Here is a 22,771-nt window from a genome sequence, read left to right as displayed (position 1 = left end):
AAATACCCACTATTCTTTATCAGGATGAGACACGAATGATTCCAGTGTTGAATTGTAAGAAATCATTATTCCTTCAGGTAAAAGGCAATCACTTCTACCCAGAGAAGTAGCTGGTAGATAGAATGACTGCTGGACTCCCCTCTCTTCCCTTCAAAGGCTTCCCTTCTATTGCATTTTAATCCTATGGCTTTTCTTGCACATTTATCTATTCACTTGATCCTCTTTCCCCCCACCTCACCAATCTATTCAGCATCCCTTTCTCAGCCCCCTCCCATTTCCTCAGCAATTAAAAGGTCAGGAGATGTACCAGCAGACGGAGACCAATTGTCCTCCATGGCCATTACCTTCATTGGAGACCAAAGAGAATACAATGCACATGTCGGAGAGAACCTACAAGGAGGAAGAAGGGATGGACAATGTGCAGGTATCCTGGGCCCTATCTCAGGGTGAGCTCTGTGGAAGGAGAAGAGCCTGGTCATCTTTCTCCGACTGCTCCACTTCTGGCAGCAATTGGTAGATGGGTCCTTCAGTGTTTGTATAATATGGAGCTTCTTTGGATCCCATCAGCTTCGATCTGGGTCTGTAACAATGATGCCAAAAGGAAGAGATGCCATATATTCCCAACAGACACAAAGCATTGATCATCACATGCCAGCAGAAGAAGGTGGTGACAAACATGATGTCACTGATGTCATCATCCTGCCATGGATAGCCGGTGACTGGTCTGTACAGAATAAAGCCTGCCTGCATCAGCCAGGAGCCCATCATCAGAAACAGAAAGGTCTCAATCATTGAGAGGTGAAATGTGTTGGGAGCCCACAGCTCAACAGTGAACACCAGCATCAGCAGGAACACCACCAAGATGAGTAGAGAATGAACCTGCAGTTCCACCCCTGTTGAGTCTTGAACATGTGACACCAACAGCATCAGGAGCACGTAGAAGATCAGGACCAGGGCACCTTTTTCTAGGAGCTCACACCTCTGAGGCAGCAGGTTCTTGCTCGTGATGTCTACACAGCCATTGAGGGTGAGGAGGATGAACATGGTGAGGTGTTGCCACTCTTTGGGGAACAAAAATCTTGGTGGCAGTTCCCTGTTCATCAGTACCAACCCTCCTTTAACGCAACTGTTCTCATAAGCTATCAAGATGGAGCCAGTCACTATTTTCAACAAACCTCGGTAGGATATTTCCCATAGCCTGGCCCACCTTCCCTTATTTCTTGGAGGACATGAAGGATTCAGGAGAGAGTCATTGACTATCACAGCTTTGGAGACCACTATTGCCTGATACAGTCCATATGAAAATAGAAACAGCCCCGGGTACACGTGACCGATAAAGGTTCCCATTGAATTACAGATCTTCTTAACGAAAGAGAGAAGAACAAAAATTGGGCACGTCCACACCTTCTGGGGCCACTCCAAGGTCTAGACTTTGGAAAGAATTGCCTTCCACCAACTTTTATCATCTCACCCCACCCACTGCCGCCCCACAGAGAGGAAATGTTTCTTGAATCAAGCCTACACCTTTGGTGGTGTAAAGCATCATTGTTCCATTCCATTCTGGTACATTGGGAACTGGCTTCTGCCAAAGAAGAAAGTTGATGAATGTGTTTTTAGGGGCTCCCCTCTATGGCCTTTGGGGTGGTCCAGGTCACACTTGTCCCTTTCTCTCCTGGATTCCTTCTCCTTGTGCTGCCCAGCACTTAGAGCAGAAGGAGAGAGGACCATGGGATGGGGTAGGGGTTGCCATGATATCCAGAGGAAGCCGGGGCACTCACAAACCCTTGAATATCATTCAGTACCCCTCAGACATAACTTGGGTCCAATTGTAAGGTTTTCTTTCTGGATACATATATTTATAAACGTGAATATATAACCATTTAATACATACGTACCGTCTACCTGGCTTTTCTATTCTTTTATAGACACATCCTTGAAAATGACCAAGAAAGCTCCCTTTACCTCCTCCCCTTACCTCTTCACATCTTTGTCCCACCCCTACCCCCACTTCAACATCTCTACTGGATCTAAAAAGCTACCTTTTGATATGACTTTAGAGATAGTGGTGGTTTTGTAGTGTCTAAACCTAAGCTTGAGTCATGTTTCCCAGAATTCCCCTTTCTACATGGTTTCAGGTTGAGGTGGCTACAAGAGAAATTTACCTGAGAATCTGAAGGTGGGAGTGAGGCAGCATCTAAGCACACTTTGAAGGTGTAGGTGCCAGGTACCACTGTAGCTCATGCATTTGGTTACTGATCTGCTGGCTCACCTCCTTGGCATGGCCAACAGCCAGGTCTATAGCTCCCTTAGCTTCTCTTAGTGTGAAAGGCACCAGTTTCTTCTGCAGGTCACCTGCCACTCAAGTACGAGGTGGTGAGAGGCAGACATAGGCTCCATTTTGTCCTCATGGGTTTTGGTTTGTCCCTGCTCTTCCCTAGCTTCATGTCATATGCTTCCTCCTGGCTGCTGCCACACTAACCTGAAATGACCTCAGGCCCATCATACAGCAGAGAGGCAACAGTTCCAAAGACTTCTTCACCACAAATGTATAAGGTCTAATAACTATAAGACATCAATATTTCATATCATTCTGCTCCCATGATGCATCCCTACCGATATAAGCGATTTAGGGTATAATCCTTAAAATGCAGATACTGTTGAGAAGAATGACTCCAATGAGCTGATGTAGGCCCTTTTATTTTAATATGAATTAGCCCATCAGCTTCATTTATCCATAACTAGTGTCTGATGTACCTTGGAAGACAGTGCCCTCGGTATTGGGTAACTGCCAAATGAGTATAAGGCAGAGGATGGTGAGAATAAAGTACAGGGAATGTGAGGCATGCACTGGGCCCACATATGGTTCTGGGTGTATTACAGGAAGTACAGGGATTAGAATTTCTCTGGGAGTACTGAGGGGGAAGGAAGTTTATCACTCAACACGAGCTGTGCTAGCATCACAGTCTCCTGCAAAATCATCTGCCCTCACAGTACAAGCAATGCTGTGAGCAGAGTTGGCCCCTGCATGCTGACAGCGCCCCTGGTGGAGAGGAGGAGAATTCACACCCAGGTCACACAGCACTGTCTCTCAGCAAATACCTACTCTTCTTCAAGTCCACTTAATTCCAGAAAAATTAAATTTCTCTCTGCCCTCGAGGATGGCAATAATTTAGATTGATTCTTGCTATTCAGATATTTGGTGGGGCTGGGTATTTGAGTGTGAAGGCAAATAGGAAAAACAAAGCTTAATTCTGCTTTCTGAAGGAATTTGCTTTATTTCAAATTTTAATTTTAGATGTTTTTATTCATTGTATAGTCATTGTGGGGGGGGGAAAAACAGATAAAACATCTAAGCAAAAAGAAGAACATTAAAAAATCATCTGTAACCCCACAGTCTGAAGGTGACCATTGTCACCACTGAGGTATAGAAACACAGTTTATGAAAGCAGCCTGAGAAAGTGGGAAAATGCATTGACTGGAAGTGAGAAATCTGAGTTCTAAATCCAGTTCTCCCTTGACTTACTGAATTTCATACCCCTTATCTGAAAAAAAATTGAGTGTTGAACTGTCTATTAAAATGAAAATAAAAGGGCATGAATACTGTTATACAGACATGAACTTATTTATCTCCTGACTGTTTTTCTGATTTGGTAAATTTTCAAAATACTTGGAGCACACTGTAAAGCTCAGTGCTTGATTCAAAGTGACAGGTTTTATGAGTCAGGAAGGAGAGAACCTCAGGGATTCTCTTTGGTTCTTAGATTTGCTCTGGGAGAAGCATAGGGTCCATTGCTCCTCCGGGGATCAGCAGTGCTGGGCTAGAGATCATGTGGCCTGTAGGTCCAAGAGGGGCTGCATTTGGTCACTCTTAATTGCCTCCAGTACTTTGAGGCTGTGGGTCCAAGTGAGGCGGGCGCAGCAGAGCTTACTCCAGCTCTCACACTCATCTCCCCAGTTATTCCTGGAAGCCGTGAGCTCGTTGCCAGGGGCCAGAGGAGGAGAGAGAACAGCAGCACTGACCCAGTAGGGATGACCCAGCAGTTGCAATTGGCATTGATGAGGACAGGTAGCCCATCCTGGATGCTCAGGCCCCCACCTTGGCCACACACCAATGCTGCATGTCCTTGGAAACATGAACACTCTGATCGCCCGGCTTTGAAGATAAGAATCTCCCAGCCCAAACCAGACACTGCCCACAGGTAGCCGAGAAGAAAGCCAAAGGGAGTGAATGATTAGCAGAGCTGGCAGACAGTCCTGAGTCTGTGGGCATTGAGTGCCTGGGAAGCTGTTTCCTAAGGAAAACTCAGCTTGACCATGGAGCCCATGGAGGTCCTTCATGGCCTGTATGCTCCATGGTGAGGCTCCCCTCAGACCTGCCTCCCCCACCCCATTCTCGAGGGTCCCCAGGCACAGCCACTGCCACTTGTCTGGCTTGATATGCTAGAATGAGCAGGAAGGTCCTCAGGAATTTAGTAAACGTGAATTTACTAAAATCTGTGAATTCTGAGTGCAGCAGGGCATATAAAAAGTGTATCATAGTTCTTATCCTCAAAGAGCTTACAATTTAGTTGAAGGCACACAGTTCATACGCACGCACACACACACACACACACACACACACACACACACACACCAGAGACATGAGAAAACTAGACTGCCTCTCCTATAGAAATCAAGTGTCACATATGTAATTCAAAAATTTCTAACAGCAACATTACAAAAGCATATAAAGGTAGAATTAATTTTAATGAGATATTTAACCCAACATGTCTAAAATGTTATTTCAACATGTTGTTATAAGAACTATAAATGAAGTATTTTATGTACCTTATTTCCTACTAAGCCTTTAAACTCTGGCATATATTTTATACTTACAGCACATCTCAATTCAGACCAACCAAATTATAAGTGCTCCATAGCTGTGTATGGTTAGGGCTGCCATATCGGATCGTGCCGATTTAGGAGAGAATGACATGTTGAGTGAGTTTCAGTTTTAGTGAAAAGAACAGTTCAGGGAGGACGTAGAAGTTTGGTCAGAAATGGCATCTAGGGAAGCCACAGTATAAGCTTTTCAATGGCCGGGGGATTTTAGTATGGTGCTGTTGCACCTTTTAATTTACTTCCTTTCTGTTTAGGAAGGCCTTTGTCGTCGTGATGATTGCAACTCACCTTGCTGCAAGACAGAAATACATCAGAGGAAGAGAGAAAGGCAGAGGCTGGGGGCTCCAGCAGAACCGTGAAAATTGGCACAAGGTCAGAGACAGCACGTGTGTTCATGCTGGCATTTGACTTTATGAGGGTGGCAGAAGTACCCTTCTGTTGTGATAAGCCAATAGGAGTTAAGGGTTTACCAGGTTTTAAATCAGGTAATTAATATATGTTGTCTACCAAGCCTCCAAGAGGCTCACTGAAAGCTCAGCAAATTAAATTCCTTAATTTTGATGTGACAAGCATCCAAAAGGTTCTGTTTATTATTCCCACCCAACTTCCTCCTCTATCTTCAGTATCTCAAAATCTAGAATTCTCATGTACTCTGTCCAAGCCACTGTTGTGGGGCCCAAGAAACTAAATTCCACCTTATGATTATAGACACAGAGCATAAGAACTCGATGGGCCTGAAGCTCCTCATTCTCATTAGGATCTCAGCTTCATTTTGGATACAATCCTCCAGTGACATCAATGATGAGAGAGAATCATTGATTACCTGCCTCCTGCATGCCTTCTCCCCCGCTGCTGGGGATTGAGCTGGCTACCTGGGAATGTACCCTGACCAAGAATCAAACTGTTACCTCCTGGTTCAAAGGTCAACCACTGAGCCACACCAGTCGGGCAGAGCCACACATCTTAATGAGCTGTGGTGTTTTTCATCCCTAACCTGTGCTGGATAAACCTTCACCCAAAACTAATACGACCTGTATGAGTTTTCTATTGCTGCATAACAAATTAACTTCAACATAGGAGCTTAAGCAACACAAATGTATTATCTCACGGTTTCCATGGTCAGGAATCCAGTATGGGTTGGCTGAGTCCTCTGCTCAGATCTCACCAAGGTGTTGGCCAGGGCTGGGATTCCCATCTGAGGCTCAGGATCGTATTGCAGGCTCACTTGGATGTTGGCAAAATTCAGCTCCTTGCAGTTCTAGGACTCAAGCTTCCATTTCGTGCTGCCTGTGAGTCAAGGACTGCCCTCAGCAACTAGAGTTTGCTCGCATTTCCTTGCCATGTTGCCCCCAATAGGAAGTTCATGACATGGCTCTTTGCTTTCCTTCAGGCCAATAAGGTTGCATCTTCCCTGATGGCTCACCTTCTTGTAAAGACCTCACCTGACTAGGTCAGACCCACCCAGGACAATCTCCCTTTTCACTAATTTAAATTCAACTTATTATAATACGAGGAAAGAGCTTAGATTCAGAAATCATCTTGTTTTTCAACTAGTTTACTATATATTTGTATTTCTGAGGTTCAGTGTCTTCAGCAAAGTGGGCATAAATTATTATTAAATTAAAATAAGCTGCCTCAAAAGATTATTACAAGGGTTAATAATAACATGTAAAGAACCTGGCACACAGTAAGTGCTCAATAAGTCATATTTATTTAATAAAGATGTATTAAAGTAACAACAACAACAAAAAATAAATTCAACTGATTATAAACGAACCATGGGAATGATATTCCATTACATTCACTGGTCCCATTCACACTCAAGAGGAAGGGATTATACAGAGTGTGTACACTAGGGGCAGGAGTCTTGGGGACCATGGAGCCCATGGAGGTCCTTCATGGCCTGGCTGCTCCATGGTGAGGCTCCCCTCAGACCTGCTGACCACACCATCTAATCTTCCTTTTCATTCATTACTATAAGTTGTAATATAATTGTGTATGTCTGTTTGCATCTTTCTCATTGTTGTATTGCTAATCCCTACACAGTACCTGGAAAAAAGTAGCTGTTTGCGATTTTTTTAATGAATTAATCCTTTGGTCACCTTCATTGAATTTGGAAGATCCCCTTAATGTATCATCTACCTGTTTACAAATTAGTCTCCTTCACTTTAGGGAAATTCAGTTTAAAAATGTTTCTCTTACCATTGTTCCAAATATCTGGGGTGAATTCTGTTTAAAGCTCTAGTCCCCTGTGCAATTACTCTATTAGTGTCTATTGGGACTCAGAGAGGGTCCCGATAGGAAATAGATGGCAACCCAAATTGGAATAGTTCAAGGAGGACTTAAAAGGGTACTTCTTACATAGATGTGAGCTGGATGTAAGGTGACCGCAAGGGATAGTTGAGTAACAGATGGAGTTGTGACTGCCTTTAGGCCGCAAGGGACATGGGACAGAAGTTCCTGGTATGGGCAGGCACAGTATGGTGGCTTGCGTGGTGGCCTCTAAAAAGATATTGCCAAGTCTTAACCCTGGAACCTATGATAGTGACCTTATTTGGCACAAGCGTCTTTGCAGATATAATTAAGTTAAGGATTTTGAGATGAGGTCATTTTGGCTTTAAGGTAGGTTCTAAATCCAGTGACATGTGACTTTATAAGAGAAAGGCAGAGGTGATTTTTGACACAGAGAAGAAGACAATGTGAAGGTGGAGGCAGAGATTGGAGTGATGCATTTACAAGACAAGGAATGCCAGCAGTTATCAGAAGCTGGGAGAGGATCATGGGACAGATTCTACCTCAGAGCTTCTAGAAGGGACCAATGCTGCCCACACCTTGATTTGGGGCTTATGGCTTCCATAACTGTGAGAGAGTAAGTTGGTTATTTTAAGCCCCACAATATGTGGTGACTTATTGTGGCAGCCTAGGAAACTAATACTGATGGTGTCATGGTGTTGGGGTACTGCCAGCCTGAGGTGACCCCAGAGACAGGAGCCAAGAGAATAAAAATGCTAAATTCACTCTTCTCCATCCTCCTGCTGGGCTCCTCATTGGCTTAGCATTGCCTGAAGCCAGAGAATAAGAGAGCTCAATGATGTGCTACAGACCAGGGTAGTCTCCTGGGCGAGAGAGCAGAGGGAGGTGAAACTAAAAACATGCAGCATGTCTCTTTTGAGGCTGCAAGGAGGGTGACCATAAGTCCCGATTTGTCTGGAGCCGTTAGGTTTTTACCTCTCATCCAGGTGCAGGAATTAATTTTGCCTCTTTTCCTTTTCACGTGTCCAGGTTTGAATGCTACATTATATGGTCAGTTGGGTATAGGTTAAATCCAACTGCATCATTATTCAAATGGAGATAGAGTTTGCTATAGGGTATGTGAAGTGAAACAAGTCACCACACTCTTCACTATACCCTCTCTCCTGGTTGCCATGTGGTCCTAACTGTTCTTGACAGGTGTAAGGAGAAAAAAATTAAGACTTTATGAAGTTAACAAGAACACACCTACCTCCAAAACCTGGATCCTATATGCCCCATATTTTCTTGCTTCATCTTGGAGATCTTTTCATGGCAGGACATACAGATCTCCCCTGTTCCTTTAAAGTTCTGCATAGTACTCCATAATTTATTTAACCATTCCCCTATTGGCAAACATTTATTATTTAAAGTTCTTTATGGGAACAACTAGAGGCCCAGTGCACGAAAATCATGCGCAGGTAGGGTCCCTAGGCTTAGCCAGCGATCAGGGCCGATCGGGGCCTTCCTTCCCTGGCTGCTCACTACCGGCTGCCAGCAGGGGCCTTCCTTCATTCTGCACCACTCCTTGGTGGTCAGCGCACGTCATAGTGAGCAATCGAACTCCCGGTCTCCTGGTCAAACTCCTGAGGGGACACTTTGCATATAAGCTTTTTATATATATAGATGCTTCAGGGACCATCTTTATACATGCTCTTTGTGTAGATGTATGAGTATTTCTACAATATATACTGTATTAGAGTTCTCAGCTACAGACAACAAGACTCCATTCTGGCTAGTTTAGGAGAAAGAAATGTATTAAAATAAATGGGTTAGTTCGCAGAATCATTAGGGACTAGAGAAAGAGATTCCACTTTAAATTTAAAGGACCAATGCCCAGAACTTCACTGTCAAAATGGGCTTAGATTGCTGCTTCTGGCACTGACCCCAGAACTATGAGGCAAACCAACCTGATGATGAAAAACAGAGGTTGACACCATTGCCAGTATTCTTGCTACAGAATAGAAAACCCAGAGCTCTTTGCACTGCTCACTGTCTGGGTTGAAATCCTAAGTGGATGTGTCTGATCGGTAACATGCCTGTACCCCAGCTAACTCCAAAGGAGGCCAGAGATTAAAAACAAAAATCTACCAGGAAGGCAAGCCTGGTAATATGGAAACTCATCAAAATGTTGGGAGGCTGCTTCAAAGATGTAGTTAGGCTCATGTGACAGATGTCCACTGCAGGTAGCAAGAAGTGGAATTGTTTGCTGGAAGGATATACGCATCTAAATGATGGCACACTCTGCTACACTGACTTCCAGAAATTATAGACCAATTTTACATTGCCACATACAGTGTATGATAATTCTCTTTCCCTCCATATTCTCTAGCTATGGATAATATCATTTATTTAATACTTATGACATTTTTTGACAATCTGACAGTGAAAAATAGATCCTACCTTACTTAATTTTGCTTTTTCTAAAAAACAAAAACCCCAGATTTTTTCATTTATTAGTCATTTGTTCTTTTTCTGAGCCATAGACACTTATATTTTCTGCCCATTTTTATATTAGATTGCATTTTGTTTGTCAGTGTTAGAATATCTCTATACATAAATTCTGGATACTGATTTTTTTTAATCTGTTACATGTGTTAAAAATATTCTTCCCGGTGTCCCTTTTATTTTCTTTAATATATTTTTACTGATTTTAGAGAAGACGGGAGAGGGAGAGAGAGATAGAAACATCAATGATGAGAGAGAACCACTGATCAGCTGCCTCCTGCATGTCCCCCACTGGAGTCTGAGCCCGCAACCCAGGCATGTGCCCTTGACCGAAATGGAACCCGGGACCCTTCAGTCTGCAGGCCGATGCAGTATCTACTGAGCCATACTGACTAGGGCTGTCCATTTTCTTGTTTTCTTCTTCTTGTGTCTTTTAATCATGGGAAAGCTCAATAAAATGGGTAATCTTTTTAGAATTTTTTTTCTTGTTCAAGAAAGTTTCATATCTATTATAAAATATCGTCCTGTATTTCCTTTAAAATAATTTGATAGTCTTATTGCTGATGTTTAACTTTTCAATTCATCTATAATTCTTTCCTTGTGTGTTGTCTGCGGTAGAAACTAAGGGTTTTTCTCCCAAAATGAAGAGTCAGTTATTCTTCACATTAATTGAGGAGCCCTTTCTTAACATGTATTTAATCCTCACACTATATTTCTGTGTCCGGAGTGTCTATTACATTACACTATGTTGATTGGCAGTCCAATGGTACTTGCTTGCTCCTATACCACAGCTTTAATTATAGAATATTTATAATGTATTATGAAAGTTGGTAAAGCAATTTAATTCTCATGTGTAGAGGACAACTTTATATTCCTCTGGAACATGCTGAACAAATGAGATGATTAGGATACGATAGATCTCTGCTCTTAAGGAGACTGCCTTGAGTGGGTAAGGCAAAACTTCCCTGTGAGAGACAATGTGAGAAACAGGACAAAGAATGTATCATCAGCATGGAAAAAATAAAAAGGCAGATTTAGATGAGGTGCTGAAGAGTTCCAGATCAAAAGAGTATGCGAGAATTTTCTGGAGAAATAATTCTTGGTGGCAGTAGTGTTAAGGTTTAATGCCAGGTATAAAGTAACACTGTATGGTTAATATGTGACTGGTGATGGCTTTTTTCAAATTGCACGGAGTGTCCTTTGGCAAAGGCACAAGTGTAGGATAGAGCAAATTAGGATCTAGTAAATTCCTGGTAGGGCTGGTGGTAGTTAAACAAGTAGCTACGTCTTGCTTTGGCTGGATTAGAAATCAAGAATAAGAAATGTGCTAGCATTTAATGGAAATTTGGTTTATGGGAATTTGAAAAACTGTGATATGAAAGTACTGATTCTTAACTTTATGTGGAAAATTTGAAACAATGCTGATCTATCCAAATTTTAAAAATGTATGTATAATATTCTCATTACTGTAACCAGGTGAGAGAAGTGAATTATACCATATATGTTTCACTTCAGTTGGCAAACAGAAGCACCTACGATTGCAATTTTGATTCATGAGAAAGTAGTCTTTATTCCTCAAGTAAAAACCTGGAGAAACAGCCGGTGCCGGCATGACTGCTGGACTCCACGCTCTTCCATTCAGAGGCCGATCTTGGATTGCATTCTTGAACTCTCATGGCCTTTCTCCCACATTTATCTCTTCCCATGGTCTTCTTCCCCCACCACATCAATCCCATCAGCATCCCTTTCTCAGCCCCCTCTCTCCTCATCTCCTTGGTGACTTGAGGTTCAAGGATAGGAGAAGTACCAGCAGATGGAGAACAAATGCTCTCCATGGCCATTACCTTCATTGGAGACCAAAGAGGATACAATGCACATATCGGAGAGAACCTACAAGGAGGAAGAAGGGATGGACAATGTGCAGGTATCCTGGGCCCTATCTCAGGGTGAGCTCTGTGGGAGGAGAAGAGCCTGGTCATCTTTCTCCGACTGCTCCACTTCTGGCAGCAATTGGTAGATGGGTCCTTCAGTGTTTGTATAATATGGAGCTTCTTTGGATCCCATCAGCTTCGATCTGGGTCTGTAATAATGATGCCAAAAGGAAAATGCACCATAGATTCCCAACAGACACAAAGCATTGATCATCACATGCCAGCAGAAGAAGGTGGTGACAAACATGATGTCACTGATGTCATCATCCTGCCATGGATAGCCGGTGACTGGTCTGTACAGAATAAAGCCTGCCTGCATCAGCCAGGAGCCCATCATCAAAAACAGAAAGGTCTCAATCATTGAGAGGTGAAATGTGTTGGGAGCCCACAGCTCAGCAGTCAACACCAGCATCAGCAGGAACACCACCAAGATGAGTAGAGAATGAACCTGCAGTTCCACCCCTGTTGAGTCTTGAACATGTGACACCAACAGTATCAAGAGCACATAGAAGATCAGGACCAGGGCACCTTTTTCTAGGAGCACACACCTCTGAGGCAGCAAGTTCTTGCTCATGACGTCTACACAGCCATTGAGGGTGAGGAGGATGAACATGGTGAGGTGCTGCCACTCTTTGGGGTACACAAATCTTGGTGGCAGTTCCCTGTTCATCAGCACCATCCCATCATCAAGACAGAAGATCACGTAAATTGTAAAGATAGAGCCAGTCACTATTTTCAACAAACCTTGGTAGGATATTTCCCATAGCCTGGCCCATATTCTCTTATTTCTTGGAGGACATGAAGGATACAGAAGAGAGTCATTGACTATGGTGGTCTTAAAGGCCACTGCTGCCTGATACAGTCCATAAGAGAAAAGATACAGCCCTGGGTATACATGACCATTGAACTTTCCCATGAAATTACAGCTCTTTCTGATTCAGGAGTGAAGAGCAGAACTCAGAACCTTGCTGCCCTCCTCTCTTTTGAGGACCCCCTCAAGCGTTGGGCTGTATATAAAGAGCTAACTTCTACCTACTGTCATTACCTCTCTCTGCCCACTCTTCCCAGACAGAATGGAAAGTTCTGGACAGAAGCCTACACTTTTGGTGAGGTGGGTCTCATTGTTCCATTCCATTCTAGTACACTGGGAACTAACTGACTTCTGCCAAAGAAGGGAGATGACTATTTCCTGGTATGCACCTGTGAGAATATGTGTTCTCATGAGCTCTTAGTTTGGGCCTTTGAGATGTTTCTGATCACAGTTGTCCCTCTCTCCCATGGCCTGATTATTCAGATGAAGTCTGGGTTACTCACAAATATTTACACATCTGTTAAGACTGTATCTAAGGCAAGAGGTTTTCATTTAGAGGGAATGGTAGAGAACAAGGTGCATGCTCTGAGCACATAAATGGTTCTGGATCTATTGCAGGAGGTACATGGAATAGGAGTTTCTCTGGGCCTGATCATTGTGTTGAGGGGAGAGGAAATTCATTACTCAACATGAACCATGGTGACATCACACAGTCTTCATAATCATCTGTCCTCATGGTGAAAAGCAGAACCAAGGGGTAGAGAGGCAACACCCATATGCTGATAGTGCCCCCAGTGGGGAGGAGGAGATTTACACCTAGGTTATAGCACTGCCTGAGCCCTCAGTCTTATCTAGTTATCTCTCTTTTCTATACCCACTTATGTCAGAAAAACCAGTCTATTCATATCCTTGAGGATGAGGGCATTTCTTATCAGTGGGACAATGGGGATTTGAGTGTGAAAATGCTGTAAGAGAGATACAGCTTAAGATAGCTTTACAGAGGGACTTGCCTTCCTTATTCCATTTTAACTTCAACTTCCTTTTCCTTACACAAGTGTGGTATAGATTGACTACACATTCACTATATTCATTTCCTTTTCTTCTTTTGTATGCGATAAACTACATTTCCCACTGTGCCTACAGTTAGATGCAGCCTTGCACCTGAGTTCTAGCCAATGGAGTATGAATGGAAGTGATATACATATACAGTATTACTTTCTGGCCTCCCGCATAAAAGTGTCCCTCGTGTACTCTTTCCTTTCCTCTTGTTTTATACAGAACATTACAGCTTATTTGAAAGTCACACTTGAGGATAGAGGAGCTCCAAGGTGGAAGGAACAGGTTTCCTGAATTGCTTCTTCTAGGAGGCCTATGCACTCTTTAGGAACACTCATTTTGGACTATACATGGTCAAGAACATTTTTGGTTAAGCAATGGAAATTTTTACACTTGTTTATTATAGCATCCAATTTACTCAAGCTATTGCAAAATTAATACATAGCTTTTTGCAGAAAATTTTGGAAAAATCCATAAGCAAAAAAATTAGAGAAAAACAAGCACTTGCCATTCCAAACCCAATGATAATTGCTGTTAACATTCTGTTGTAGAACCTCAGCTTTAGGAAGGCATGGTTTGAAATGGAAAAATGATGACAGGCAATTGAGAGACCAGGATTCCAGTCTAAATCTCCCCCTAATTAGCAGAGCTTTGATTTATCTATTAGAGAAAAGAAAGAGCTTTGGCATCTATGTTCTCTAAAGACGGGGGAGTGGAGAAGAAGAAAGAGGAGAAGAACGAGAAAGGGGGAGAGTAGGAGGAAAAGAGGAAAATTTGTGGGTTATTGCATAAAAAAGAGTGACTTTGGTACCCCCAATTTTCCCTTTTTAGCTAGTGGTCAAAACACCCAGAAAACTTCAAAGAGCTGAATGCTTAGGGAGAGGAGGTACAAAGGGAAGTGTGAGTATGGCCCTATGATGGAATGGGCCATGGAGGAGAAAGCTCTGGGACTCTCTTTGGTTCTTGTCTTTGTTCTGGGAAATTGCTGAGCTGCTCTGAGGGGAGTTGGCCTCTGTGCAGCAAAGTCCATTGCTCCACGAAGAGCCCAGGCATGTTTCTGAGTAGCCAGGTTCTACCTAGAATGGACTGAAAGTGTCAGAAGTGGCTGTAGCCCTCGCCGGTTTGGCTCAGAGGATAGAGCATTGGCCTGCAGACTGAAGGGTCCTAGGTTTGATTCCAGTCAAGGGCACATGCCCGGGTTGCAGGCTCGATCCTCAGTAGGGGGTGTGTAGGAGGCAGCCGATCAATGATTCTCTCTCATCACTGATGTTTCTATCTCTCTCTCCCTCTCCCTTCCTCTCTGATATATGTACACTGAGTGGCCAGATTATTATGATCTCTGAACGCATAATCTGGCCACTCAGTGTGTGTGTGTGTGTGTGTGTGTGTGTGTGTGTGTGTGTGTGTGTGTATTAGAGGCCCGGTGCATGAATTTGTGCATGAGTGGGGGGTCCGGCCAGCAGCCTGGCCAGGGGGAGGGGACATGGGCGGTTGGCCGGCTTGCCTGCTAGTCGAACTCCTGGTGGAGGGCACAATTTTGCATATTAGCCTTTTTATTATATAGGCTATACACTGAGTGGCCAGATTATTATGTGTTCAGAGATCATAATAATCTGGCCACTCAGTGTATATGTATGTAATGTATTCATTAAAAAAAAAGAAGTGGCTGTTTTCAATCACTAGTTATGTTACTTCCAGATGTCATAGCTGTGGGTCTAAGGGACATAGTGGACATTGAGGGAAGTGCATTCACTTCCTGACCACCACATTTGTCTCCACCTTTTGACTATTCCTGGCATCTGTGAGCCAGTGGCCAGAGGAGGAGAGAGAACAGCAGTGCTGATCCAGCAGTGATGCGAAGTTGAAAATGGCACAGTTGAGGACAAGTAGCCCCACTTAAGATCCCATCCAGGATGCTCAGGCCCCCACCTTGGCCACACACCAACACTACATGTTGTTCATTGAAACATGAACATCCTGACCTCAACTTTGAAGGTAGGAATCACCCACCCCAAACCAGACACTGCCCACAAGTAGCCAAGAAGAAAGCCAAAGGGGGTGAATGATTAGCAGAGCTGGCAGACAGTCCTGAGTCTGTGGGCACCGAGTGCCTGGGAAGCTGTTTTCTAAGGAAAACTCAGCTTGACCATGGAGCCCATGGAGGTCCTTCATGGCCTGGCTGCTCCACAGTGAGGCTCCTGCAGACCCCCCCCCCCACTTGCCTCCCCACATTCTTTTTTTTTTTTTTTTTAAATATATTTTATTGATTTTTTACAGAGAGGAAGGGAGAGAGATAGAGTTAGAAACATTGATGGGAGAGAAACATCAATCAGCTGCCTCTTGCACACCTCCTACTGGGGATGTGCCCGCAACCAAGGTACATGCCCTTGACCGGAATCGAACCCGGGACCCTTCAGTCCGCAGGCCGACGCTCTATGCACTGAGCCAAACCGGTTAGGGCACCTCCCCACATTCTTGAGGGTCCCCAGGCACAGCCACTGCCCATTGTCTGGCACCAAATGTTAGAATGAGCAATAAGGTCTTCAGGAATTTAGTCAACAGGAATTTACTAAATACTGTGAGATAATCTTGTATGTGAGATAATCTTGTCCTTACAAGATTATCTCACATAATCTTTGCTTACAATATAGTTAAAAGGATAGTATATACATGCAGACACACACACATGAAATATAGAAATGTATGGTAATTGGAGAATTATTTCAAATTAGAGTATGTCATGCTGAGCGACATGTAGATTGTATTTTAGAAGCTTTCAATGACAGGAGTTGTTCATGGGGGAGATTCAGTGTTAGTGAGAAACATCCCTAGATATGTCCTAGACTGCCAGTAACTCAGGGAAGGTTTTTCAAAAGCTTTTATACCAACTGTAAAGGAATCTTTCATTTCTTGTTGTTGCAGGGCAGACAGACATGGCTATGAATCCAGTGCTGTGTTGTATGGATGGTAGAGAGACAGGACCAATTAAATGCTTGCTCCCTCCTCCCCCCGCCCCCCAGTCTCTAATGCTAAGACAGGGGCACTTGTGGGAGAAGGAGTGGGACCCTGAGATTTGGGATGGGGAAACAGGTGAGGCTGAGAACTCTGAACTCCCCAGTTCCATTGGTCCTCCCTTTCTGACAGAAGAAACCCCGCTCCTCAGCTGAGAGAAAAAGTCTTCCTCTGTAGAAATACCTTTCAATAACTGCACCTGGGAGAGTTCTGTCACCAGAGGACACCAGTCTTTGTAGGACTCACTCCCACCACCCCTATTACCTCCACGTCCATAGCAAGAGTAGATCCCAGTAATAGCCTAGACAAGGATGTGCAAGACCTGAGGTGGGAGAGGAAGTCCATACACCAAAAGAATTATAAGACCTCACCAGTCAGTCTTGGTAAGAGTGTGGGGAGCATGGATGTGAATGAATTAGAAAGTGTTTGACCATTAGCGTGAAATGGAAAAGTTGATTGAGCCCCATTTATCAATATGACTTTATCTTCCTGAGATTCTAGGGTCAGTATGTGGCTTGAGCATCTTGGAATGGGGTAAATAGTCTACTAAGTTGGCCCATTGAAACCTAGGTGGACTCAAGGCGGTCTGCAGTCAATGAAGTTGACCTATTGGAATTTTCAGGACAAACTCTGGATTAGCATTGCCAAATAGAACTTTCTTCAAAGATGGGAATTTTCTATAATCTGCCCTCTCCTATATGGTAACTTCTAGCCATCTGTGGCTACTGAACATTTGAAATGTGGCCAGTGCAAGAAGGGAACTGGATTCTTAATTGTAACGAATTTAAATTTAATTAGCCATGTGGACAGTGGCCATGGTAGTGTAAGGAGTCTGAGGCTCAGGGAAGGGCAAGGAGTTGTCCTTTTTAATCTGCATCCACTCCAGCTGCCTCCCTCAGGTTTCGATAATAGAGTGTACCATTATCATGCATTATCATTCATTATCATTCACTTTTGAATAATTTTTCCATTTCTATTTTTATTATCTTTCTATCCCGCAAAATTATCTGGAAGAACATCTGTTAATTTCCAAGTAAATTGTATCCTGTTTTCTTTTGTTATCCTTTTTTATGTTGATATTTTTCTGCTTTTTAAAAACATTATTTTTCTTCATAAATGTTCCATGAGAAGCATTCAAATATTCTATGTTCCTATTAATGTTTACATGATAAGATGATTTCTGAGATGAGTGTGTTATGGTCTTTGACCAAGACTATGATTTCTTCATTTCTCTTTATTTCCATCAGTTTTTATTCTGTGCATGTAGATGCCACTGTTTTAATACATTAAATTTTATGATTGTTTTATCTTCTTGGCGAATTGAATATAATAGAAAGGAGAAAATATATTTGTCCCTGTTAATTATTAGTGATTCTTACCTTCAGTTTTCTTTTGCCTGATATTAGCACTATAATATCTGCTTTCTTTTATTGATTTTCTGATATACTTTTGTGTCTGTGTTTTCAACCTTTCTGTGTTCAGTTGTTTAAGCATATGCCTTATAATCAGCATATAGTTTGACTTTGTATTTTAACCTGTTCTGAAAATCTGTGTGATTTTGACAGGGGAAATTTATGCTACTTGCATTTATTGTAACCATTGACATATTTAGACTTATTTTTCACATTTTATTTTATGCTTCCCTGTTCCCTTTTTGGTCCTGAATCCAGTTCCTTCTTTAAAAATATTTCTGCAGGAATGAGTAAGTTACATTTACTAGAAATTAAAATTTTCACTGAAACAAAGAAATGTCTATTAGAATAGAACAGTGGTTGGCAAACTCATTAGTCAACAGAGCCAGATATCAACAGTACAACGATTGAAATTTCTTTTGAGAGCCAAATTTTATAAACTTAAACTTCTTCTAACACCACTTCTTCAAAATAGACTCGCCCAGGCCGTGGTATTTTGTGGAAGAGCCACACTCAAGGGGCCAAAGAGCCGCATGTGGCTCGCGAGCCACAGTTTGCCAACCACTGGGATAGAAGGTTATGGGAACTTGAGATGGGTGACCCACTGGTTTCTGTGTTCTCCAACTTTCCTCACCCCTCCCGCTCTAGCTTTGTAGAACTTTACAAACAATCCTGCTAAACCTTGGAACCTGGACATCCATGTAGACGTGTCACACAGGCCAAACTGTCCTTGGGTTCTCATAGCTCCAACAGTTTATGTGACAACCTCTATTCTTTCGCTCCTCAAGTAAATGAATTTTTACATATGAAACTTAATAAAAACCACTGCTGCCTCGTTCAGAGCAGCACCAGCCAATGCAGCAGTTAGTGGTCAGTGTATCTTTTTCCTGCTAAGAAAGACTAGAACATTTTGAGGTACCCTAAGAAACAACAGTGAGGTGGTTAGTAGTACAAACTCTAGGAACACTCAGCCATGGGTGGAATCTCAGCTTCATCACCTCTGCTTTCAATAGTTGTAAGATCTCAGTCCAGTAACTTAATTTCTCCAAGCCCCATTTCCCTCATAAGTTATATGGGGCCAATAATAGTATCACCTCAGAGGGTTACTGTGAGGATTAGAAGAGAGAACCCCAGTAAAAACAGCATAATCCTCAGTATACAGGGAGAACTCAGGAAATGGTAGCCGATATTGTTAACAGTTATCTTAGTCCACACCCAGGACTCTAGACAGGACTGTTTTCACATAAATTGTTGCTTCCGGGAGAGCCGTGCAACTCCTTGAAGACACATGATATCTCTAAGGGGCATAATCTACTTCTGTTGATAGTCTTAGCAGCCCCAAAGCTGACAGCAGATGTCATTTGTGAACAGAGGTCAGGGGCTTCAAGGGGTGCTCCAGGTACTGGCCTTGTACTGGCAACCTCTGCCCTGTTTTCATGTTTCATCTGCAGTTGCTGCATTAAGAAGACATGGCCCTAATGAAATACTCAGTCCTGAATCTTTTCATGTTTCAAATTAACTTTAATGAGCAAACAGGGAAAGATCAAGAGACCTGCGACTGGGACTTAGGAGGAACTTTGAAGCAGAAGCCAGGATGGGATAGATGCCCTCTGGAGACAGGCCAGCATTTGCTTTTGATTGCAGCGAACTCTCAGATCTTGTTCATCTGAGCAGCAAACAAGGGGGCTCTGGTACCAGATACCTGAGATTTCATCTTTTGTAACACCTCTGTGTTCCTCACTCAACAAACGTGTTGAGTACCTACTGTGAGCAAGAAACTTGCTCTCCTGCTTCCCTTATATGCATTGAATAATACCATGAGTGCCCTCAAGGATTTTATATTCTGCTAGAGAAATAAGATGGACACAAATAGGCACATTAGAAGGGGGACTGAATGTTACAACAAGGGTACAAAGTTCCAGGAACAGTTGTTTCTACCTTGGAGGGAACCGAGGCTACTGTATGCCAGAAGTTAGATGGGAGCTGCCCTTTTAGGAATAGTAGAATCTGGACAGCTAGAGGTGAGCAGTGATCTTTCAGGTGGAGCACAGTATGAGCAAAGGCAGGGAAGTCTGGGGAATGTTCTGGAAATAGTGAGTTGTACCTCCCTGCCTAGAGTGTTTTCATGGGAAAATCTCTTAATTTGAGTTCAGTTTCCTCATGAGGCTAGTTCTGTCTACTCAGAATAATTGTGAAGAATGAATGACTTATAATAGGTAAGTGTGTAGATTGTTGTATGTGCTGCAATAATGGTAGTTTGGGTCTCTCATGCCTGTTTCTGTTTCTTCACCTTACTCTAGTCCCTAAATGGAGAGAAGTAGAGCTTTAGGATCTTGAGGGGGGGGAAAAGGGGGGGGGAGTTGCTGCATGCCAATACTGATGTTTAAATAAGGAAGTTTAGAATTGCCACAGGCAGGCTTCAGCAGAGACAGTTCTCTCCTGCCATAAAAGGGACCTAATCCTCGATAGAACTGGTCCCGGGATAACTGTCACATTGTTCCTGTCCTTGTCACAAACTCCTGGATGCCATGGTCATCTTTCCCAAGTGTCCTGTCCCATCAACATCACCAAGATCTCTTCTTTCGAAGACTTTTCTTTCATTGCTTCCCCAGTTTTCTGGTTGAAGAAGAAGCTTGTCCAGAAAGCTTAAGATCTCAGGAACTTAAGAATTCATCAGATGGTTTTTTCCTTAGCAGAGTTGGTCTTCTGGACTTGTCTCAAGAGTGTTGGGTCTCATTTTGGAGCCATATATTGTCATTTTTCATTTTTGGTATTTAATTCAGCAAATGTTTTCTGTTACAGGATCTTAACTGTAATTCATCCTTTGGTCTCTGAGTATCAACAGTGGCTTCAAAGGCTAGTAGTAAAACAGTTCGTGGCAAAACCCCAGTGTCATTCCAAGGTGGTGGTTGGGGTGGGGAGCGTGTGTCTGGAGCCTCTGTTTAAGACTTCCAAAGGGGAGGCCTGGAGTTGTGCTGCCAGCCTTGGTTCATCACCCAGCTCTAGCTCATGGAAGAAGCTGAGGTTGACAAGAGATTGGAAACTGGGGATTTCTTTGAAGAGAATTGTCAGTGCCCTGTGTGCTCTCGGTTCTCCATCCCCACTGGCTTGAGGGAGGCATGAGGTGCACTCCCCTCACCTAGAGCCAAGTGACATGGCTTCAGGGTGCTATGTGGAAAGCAGGATGTGTGTTCTCTGGAGGGATGGAGAGGCTGTGTCTGGCTCTCACCTGGGAATCTAGTGGCCAGAGGCTATCATGGGGCTGCACCTGCCTGGTGCAGAGCGGGGAGAGGTGACCCCATGGTGGGGAGGTGTGGGCTCATGACAGAGGACAATGGTGGTTGTCTCCAGGGTCTTCATAGGAACCCTGTGGAAGCCAGCAGGACAGAGCTTCTTCCAAGGTTCTTCCCCCAGAAGAACCCCTGGAGGGGTGAAGGAATCTAAGGGTTGAGAGGAGGGGTCAAAGGTGGCCCTCTGGGGGAGGGGCGTTGCTGACATGGAGGTCACCTCAGTTTGCTCAAAAGACCGTGAGAGGATAGGAATTGAGACATGAATATAAACAACTTTGTTTTGAGATTTCTAGTAAAGGGAAGCAGAGCAATAGGGTAGTATGCAAAGCACTTAGAACAGTGCCAAGCACATAGAAAGGGCTCAATTAATGTTGGCCGAAGAAGGACTTAATGAGCCATGGGTTGTGCTCAGTAAATGTTGGCCTACTGAATACATGCGAACAAGAACTGTAGGCATAGGCACTGGTCAGGAAAGACTTCTAGAAGTCTTCTTTTGAGTCCTAAATGATGGCGTTAGAGGAGGAGCATGGGGGGGAGAGGATGTTTCAGGCATGAGCCAAGGCACCAAGATGGGGAGAAGTTGCAGGAGGGGCAGCATGCCTGCCACGCCCCAGAGCTTTTGGGGGAGCAAACCAGGCTTGAATAGAGACAGCTGGCAATAAGACTGACAGAAGACCTTGAGTGCTAGACTGTGGCATTTATTTTGGGTCTGATAATTCAGTAGGGAGCCAGAGATATTGAGCCATCAGGGACATAATGGGAATATAGCATTCATTGTATTTTTCAGACTATGTGCTGTGTTTATATTCCAAGCGTTGAAATTGAGCCAGTTATAACTCGTGCTCCAGACAATCTAATGAGAAGCACATGTTTTTATACTAACTCCAACCTTCAGTTTCTTCCCTGAGTTAGGACAATCCTGGGAATAAAATGCTGAGGATAAAGATTGATAGGAAATTGGAACTCATGTTAGGGACTTAAGGAGGGGTGGGGAAAAGGGGGTTCTCCTGAGTGAGGTCATTGGATGCTGGCTTGAAATCAGACTGTTTCTGCAGAAATCCAGGCACCGCTCTCTCAGCTGGCTATTAGGAGCAGGCTTTCATGTCTCAGGCCTGTAAGCCTTAACTACGCCTCTCTCATTTCCACAAATCAGGGTGGCAAAATAGTCACCCGGCTGGATATTTTAGAGTTAGGGTGATTCATCTGGTCACATATAGTATTGAGATTCTGACCAGTCTGGTTGCCCAGGGAGATGAGTGGTGAGTGTGGATCTGAGAGGGCAAGCACCAGGCTTTGGCCCAGTGGGACCTGGGTTTGAATTCCCATCTTTCACCTCCTGGCTATGTGACCTTTGACAAGTCCCTGAACCTTGATTACTTACCTAGCAAATGGTGGTGATAGCTCCAGAGTTTGTTGCATAAGAAGAATGTCTATTATTGCCATTCATTCTGTAAATGCCATCCAGTTCTGGCTAGTCAATAAATGCTGGGTAATTGGAGAACGATGGGAGAGAAGCAGCAGTATATTCTGGCAGGAACGTGACAGTTCAGCTAGCGAAGCCCCCTTAGCCCCAGATTATAGTCCACTCTGTGGCAATCCTGTTTTGGTTATATGTTCCAGTTTATGAGGAAAACTCTTAAC

At 43.5% G+C, this 22,771-nt stretch overlaps 2 protein-coding genes across 2 annotated transcripts; both read right to left on the bottom strand.

The window, feature by feature from the left end:
• Window positions 1-441: 441 nt before the first annotated feature.
• On the bottom strand, window positions 442-1,347 carry LOC308237177 (transmembrane epididymal protein 1-like; the record flags this gene model as incomplete). The annotated part of the gene is made up of 1 exon (XM_080647743.1): window positions 442-1,347. One exon carries the CDS (start codon window positions 1,345-1,347, stop codon window positions 442-444), a length of 906 nt encoding a protein of 301 aa, XP_080503869.1.
• Window positions 1,348-11,559: 10,212 nt separating this feature from the next.
• Window positions 11,560-12,465, bottom strand: LOC308237625 (transmembrane epididymal protein 1-like; the record flags this gene model as incomplete). The annotated part of the gene is made up of 1 exon (XM_080648437.1): window positions 11,560-12,465. One exon carries the CDS (start codon window positions 12,463-12,465, stop codon window positions 11,560-11,562), a length of 906 nt encoding a protein of 301 aa, XP_080504563.1.
• Window positions 12,466-22,771: the final 10,306 nt, after the last annotated feature.

The sequence above is a fragment of the Plecotus auritus genome (genome assembly GCF_963455305.1).
Source record: "Plecotus auritus genome assembly, chromosome: 12".
NCBI lineage: Eukaryota > Metazoa > Chordata > Mammalia > Chiroptera > Vespertilionidae > Plecotus > Plecotus auritus.
This window is presented reverse-complemented; position numbering and strand designations above follow the sequence as displayed.